Below are 6,802 nucleotides of genomic sequence, written 5' to 3'. Positions count from 1 at the left end.
ACTTAATAGATAACTAACTAAAAGGTGGCTTTTTGGTTTTCCAACTGATTTTTCTGTTTTTAATGAAATCAGGATGAAGGGTATATTAGATTCGGCACAGCCAAATGTAGAACTCTTACTTGCTTTTTTTGTTTTTTTTCAGTGTTACCTTAAAAAAGTAACACGAAAATTTTTAACTTATCCTTTGTGTATGTTGTTACAAATAGGCTTGAATACGGCAATTACATACAAATTATATGATTCTTATAGTTTTTTTTCCTTTGGTATGTTCATAAATGTTTGTATGTTTATTTATTTAAAGTACATATTACAATATTTATCAATTGTTTCCTTTTAGTTCTGCTATTTTTTTTTATTAAATTTTGGCAGACACATAAAAGTTGGAAAGCAATGGCAGTAGATTTTATGTCTGGTGCAAAAAGTTGTAATAGTAGTTTGACGTTAGATGATTGTGCGTAGTCGTCGTTTGCTCTTTGCAACTGCAACATAATGAGGTCATGAACCTGGTTATGATGATATTTTGGGGTATGCAAACAATAATGACTATATAAGTATGTAATTTTTTTCTTCTTTTTTTATAAAGATCTATACATTTTATTGGTTACATTTTTTGTGACTTACACGTGATGTTATTTAATTAAAATGTGACTCCGGTTTTTAATTTTTTTAAAAAATAATTTATTAGTATTAAAGAGCTGTTGAGTTCAAATTTGGACGCACTATACTTTGGACTGCAGCGTTACTAGTGTATAGGTTATATAAAGCGCCTTTCTTGATGTCGACTTTTTGCGCTTTATATAACCTATCGCTTTTTTACACTAGTGACACTACAGTCCAGAGTATAGTACGTCCAAGTCGAGGTTGACAATAATGTCTTAATGAAGTTAAAAAGATTATAACGTAAGAAAGAACTTAAAAAAGGAAACCTTTTTAAAGATTCTATTAGTTTTCCATATATACGATTTTGCAAGTTCTCCAATTTTTGCCAAATGTTGAACATTCAAGCCCTAATAGTTTCTAGTTCTCCAATTTATTCGCATAAAGTTCTTCGTAGAAGATTTTTTAATGTTAGCTCTTATAGTTTCTCAGATATTTGTATATAATTCATATGAGAGATTCTTAGCACTCTAATTAAAGTTCACCCATCTCCCCCAAATGAGTGAGGTGTCGGTCCTAGCATTAAGAGTCAACTGATTTTTATACTACCTAAATATTCACATTGATGTCAAAGTTATTCGTGCAAAATTTAAAAGATTTTGATTCCAATAGTTTTTCATATGAAGGAGGTTCCATGCTCCGAAATGTTTACAAAGATATTATAGTTATTAGTGCAGATTCGTGCAGATTCCAGCATTAATAGTTTCTAAGATAAACGAATTTTAGTATTTAATCCATATGTGAGATGCCACGCTAGTTCGCCCATTGTTGGGACTCTAGCTGTTACAGTTTTTAAGATATGCGACTTTTAAGATTTATTTTTTATGTGGGCGTGGCACAACGCTAACACTATAATGGTTCTTCACCCATCTTAAATCATTTAACTATGTCTGTCTGTGTGTCCATGCAAACCTTGTGCACAAGCCACAGGTCGCAATTTGCAAGATAATTCCATGAAATTTGCCACATACTCTTCATTTGACACAAGGACTGAAAATGGTTAAAATCGGACTTAGCCCCTATAGCACCGAATAGGCCTTTTGAGCTCATAATTATGTTAAATGTTCTACAAAAATAGGCAAGACTTTGTTTTATATAAGTATTTCGAAATGATCAGACCTCATTTGAAACTAGCCCCCATACAAAGTTCCCTTCAAAATTTGATTTGAAGTTCAAAATTCTCTTTAAATACTAAAAAACGATGAAATTCTGCAAAAATATCCTAAAGTCCTCTACCAGAGTGAATAAGATAATCCCACGGTCCCACGACAATTGGATATTAGCTCCGCAAAAATTATCTAATCCCTCTACCAGAGTGAATAGGATAATCCCACGTTCTCAAGACAATTGAAGCTTAGCTCCGCAATGACCCGATTCTCCATCGTTTAAAGATTGTGGACTCAGCAACAGCTGTATCAACCGAAAGTTTTTTCCCCCAGGGAAGAGCCTCTAGTCAAAACCAATATGTTACAACCACAACAACAGGAAAGGCCCATATTTTTAAGAAAAAATCGTTTTTTGTCATAAATATTACTAAAATAATATAAGATAAAAAACAAATTAAGTGAAGTAGTGTAGGGTATTATATAATCGTCCATGCCCGATTATATATTCTTAATTGTTTCACTATACGGACAGCCTGACTCATTCATCAACTCACAGCCTAAATGGTTGAATCTAGAATCGTGAAATTTTGATTGTACATAGTTGTATTTTTGGTTAAGTAGATCCACTAACGAGGATTCCGGGTAAAACCGGATTCCTTGATTATCTTACAAACAATCTTTTCACCAAACTCTTGTGAATTCGCGCCAGTTTTAGAAGATGAATATGTCTTACAAAGTTGATTTTTAAACCTTGTTTAACTTAGCTCTCAAAGTTATCAGACGTTGGATATATCAAATTAGTTTGAAAGGACTAAGAAGAGAGGTCTCTATCGGGCCTGTTGTACGCTACTTAACCAGTACCTGAGGCGAAAATTGGACCCACCACCTCCGGTCTACCAGACTAGAACATTTACCACTAACCTAACGGAGGCCTAAAAATCACATTGGATTGTGGAAATACTCAAATACTACAAGTTCTATAGTAAACCCCTCAGCGATTGTGTTGAGATGGGAAAAAATCCGTTCTATACATAATCTGTCGATTGGTCGAGCTACTCCAAAATCATAATAATTAAGATTTTCTAGAAGTATCTATTTGTCAAGCTGACTTTTTTTCTTATTATAAAATGTCTATTGTAGACTTAGGTAATATTGCAAAAGAAAAAAATGTCTACCCTCTGCATTTAAACATTAGGGAGTTTACCAAACACAACAACTCTAAAGTTCCGTTTTTAAACCCCAAAAATAGGAAACATCGCCTTTGTTGTAGCGAGGAGTAGTAATGCAGTAGTAGCAATGTATGGGGTAGTAGCGTTTTTTTTTATATTTTACTACATGCACATAAAACTGCATATATTGTCTATATATGTATGTATGTTTATATGTATATATATTTTTACTATTGTTTTTTTTTTTTGTATGAAATTTTCTTTTACATATGAATACAACTGATATTCATACAATGTATGGTTGTATGTATGTATGAACATGATGAACATTTGTCTAGCAATAACAATAAATGTAGAGTATGAACTATTTTATATAATGTATATCAACTACTACGTTTATTATATAGTTCTGCGTCTACTACTATTACTATTATATTATTTGTTACTATTGTTGTTTCTTTAGAATGCAGATACCGCTCATTGTAAATTTTCCCCTCTTTAAACGTTTTACAAACCGTTTTTTTTTCCTCTATACACCGGCCAACCCCCCTCTTCCCCCTTAACGTCCTCGTCTCTCTCCACAAACTCCCTTTGCTAATTTGTTGTTGTTGTTGATGTTGTTGTCTCTGTAACGGATAAAACTATACAAAGATGCTGGCTGTTGTCCTTTAAAGTTTGTGTCTGAGTGTGTATGTATGTCTGTCTGTCAGTCTGTCCCTTTATGTGTCTGCATCCTTGTTTACTATGTACAACTTATGTATATTATTCTGCGCACAATTATAAAAGTTTCTCTGCGTCTATACTATGTTAGGTACACCCAGACATTATTGCCAACGAGATAGATATTAATCTATGGTCATTGAACTCCCAAAAAATATATCATACATAGCTGAAGAGTGTGACTGCATCCCAACTCATCAAAGGCGTTTTTTTTTTGTACTTTTTTCGTGTTTCTAAATTTAGCAATTGAACAAATTTGTCTAAACTTTTTTAGGTTTTTTTTTTCGTACTAACTCATATTTATCTGATTGTTGTTTTTTTGTTAAAAAGCTATTTATAAATTTCCTAACTTTTTTATAAAAAAAAATTGTCCATCACTTGTCTTTTTCAGTAAAATTGTTTAAAAATTCCCAGGATATTTACTTTGATCAAAACACTGAATCATGGTTAAAATATAAATTCCCTTGGTATTTTCTGCAATATAATTTTACGACCCTAAAAAATATATATATTGCGAGTTATTTTATATAGCAGAATCGATTTTACCCTGTCGGTCAGTCTATATGTGTGAATAAATTGAAATGCTTTACATCTGTTGTGTTGACCTTAATTTACGGTGGTACCTTTCGTTTAGAATATCGCAGATGATTGTAAAGGGTTGATTCGGCAATAGCACCCAGTGACATAATCGGTGGACTGCTGTCCCGTTGCTTAATTTCTAAGATGGTAAAGCATCACTTCCGTTTATAATCACGCAGATGTTTGTAAACGGTTGATTCGGCAACAGCAGCCAGGACGTAATCGGTAGATTGAAATACGAATCCATTAAATAAGCCGAAGATTTGTACTTACTCACGGATTACTTTGACAACCTCAGGGTGAGCTTTATTAGACGACTCTAAAAAAAATTGTCCATCACTTGTCTTTTTCAGTAAAATTGTTTAAAAATTCCCAGGATATTTACTTTGATCAAAACACTGAATCATGGTTAAAATATAAATTCCCTTGGTATTTTCTGCAATATAATTTTACGACCCTAAAAAATATATATATTGCGAGTTATTTTATATAGCAGAATCGATTTTACCCTGTCGGTCAGTCTATATGTGTGAATAAATTGAAATGCTTTACATCTGTTGTGTTGACCTTAATTTACGGTGGTACCTTTCGTTTAGAATATCGCAGATGATTGTAAAGGGTTGATTCGGCAATAGCACCCAGTGACATAATCGGTGGACTGCTGTCCCGTTGCTTAATTTCTAAGATGGTAAAGCATCACTTCCGTTTATAATCACGCAGATGTTTGTAAACGGTTGATTCGGCAACAGCAGCCAGGGACGTAATCGGTAGATTGAAATACGAATCCATTAAATAAGCCGAAGATTTGTACTTACTCACGGATTACTTTGACAACCTCAGGGTGAGCTTTATTAGACGACTCTCGAACCTTGCAGCCCCGTTGCTTAATTTCTAAGATTATTCTGATATTGAACGGAATAAGCACTGTCCATGTATAAGTATCACTTATATAAGATAGCGTGTATCAATCACCATCCAATCCAGTACACTTCTTATTCATCTGACACACACATTGAACAAAAACTTACAACAAACTCACACTTTGTAAAGCCTGATATGAATAGAGTAAGCCCTGCTCATGTCCCGGGACGTAATCGGTAGACTGAAATACAAATCCATTAAATAAGACGAAGATTTGTACTTAGTCACGGATTACTTTAACAATCACAGGGTGAGCTTGTTGGACGACTCTCGAACCATTGCTGCCCTGTTGCTTAACTTCTGAGAAGTGCTAAAGCATAACTTTCGCTTACAATCACGAAGATAGTTGTAAACGGTTGATTCGGCAACGATTCCTAGAGACGTAATCAATAGACTGAAATACGAATCCATCAAATAAGACGAAGACTTGCACTTACTCACGGATTACTTTGACAACCACAGGGTGAGATTAACTTCTGAGATGCTAAAGCATCACTTTCATTTACAATCACGCAGATGGTTGTAAACGGTTGATTCCGCAACAGCACCCAAAGACGTAATCGGTAGACTCTAATACGAATCCATCAAATAAGACGAAGACTTGTACTTACTCATTGAACAAAAACTTCCAACAAACTCACACTTTGTAAAGACTGATATGAACAGAGTAAGCCCTGCTCATGCCCAGGGACGTAATCGGTAGACTGAAATACAAATCCATTAAATAAGACGAAGTCACGGAGATAGTTGTAAACGGTTGATTCGGCAACGATTCCTAGAGACGTAATCGATAGACTGAAATACGAATCCATCAAATAAGACGATAGACGATAGATAGACGGTAGACCGAAAGGGAACTTTCCATCACTTTCCAATTGACTGTTAATTTTTTCTCTGATACCAAAGACAATTTTTTGGTACTTTTTCGTCCTTTAACTGGTACTTTTTAAGTTTGCTATAATATCGAAGCTAGAAGCATGATATTAGGTATACAGAGCCCGAAGAAAATTAGAACCTAAGAGGAGTCTATTCTGATTCGGCACATCCGAATATTGGCCTCTTATTTGTTTAAACAACTCACTTTAAACATTTTATTTATTTATATATTTAAAAGCAATTACTTTATTTTTTATATTAAAAACAACCATTTATTTTTACTATTTCAGGAAAAGAATTCATTTTATAATGTTTCTTGTATTCTAACACTGCCTCCGTATCAAAGAAAAGGCTACGGAAGATTGCTGATTGATTTTAGTAAGTATAATTGATGATTTATACATTATTTTCAATATATAATTTAAAAAATTCATGGAATCTAAATCAGAGTTGAATGGATGCAATAAGATAACATTAAATAACCAATTGAATAAGTTCCTTAAACCCACCATCATAAGAATCATGATGATGGGTTTCACACATCAAACCACAATAGGATAAGCAGGCATGTGAGAAATTTTCCATTTATATTTTTTATTCTTTTGAATTAGATTAGCTTGCCTTTGAAAATCGGCAACATGGGACCACAATTTTACAAACATCGTTTCCGAAATATATATATTTTTAGCAAATATAACGGATTTAAAAAAAACAAAGTATGTATAGCGATGAAATGCGACATAAGAAAGTTTTACAAGTACCGAAATTTCTCTT

At 33.5% G+C, this 6,802-nt stretch overlaps 1 protein-coding gene across 1 annotated transcript in view; it reads left to right on the top strand.

Annotated features, from left to right (window-relative positions):
* Positions 1 to 6,435, top strand: part of LOC124418451 (histone acetyltransferase KAT7) — a 12,579-nt gene extending 6,144 nt beyond the window's left edge. Inside the window, exon 3 of the mRNA XM_046956489.1 lies at positions 6,319 to 6,435. Coding sequence (XP_046812445.1) covers positions 6,319 to 6,420 — 102 coding nt within the window. The 3' untranslated portion in view covers positions 6,421 to 6,435. The remainder of the gene's footprint in view (positions 1 to 6,318) is intronic.
* The last annotated feature ends 367 nt before the right edge of the window (positions 6,436 to 6,802 follow it).

This window comes from Lucilia cuprina, chromosome 2, assembly GCF_022045245.1.
Source record: "Lucilia cuprina isolate Lc7/37 chromosome 2, ASM2204524v1, whole genome shotgun sequence".
NCBI lineage: Eukaryota > Metazoa > Arthropoda > Insecta > Diptera > Calliphoridae > Lucilia > Lucilia cuprina.
Note: the sequence above shows the minus strand (reverse complement) of the source record. Positions and strands in the feature narration are given on the sequence as shown.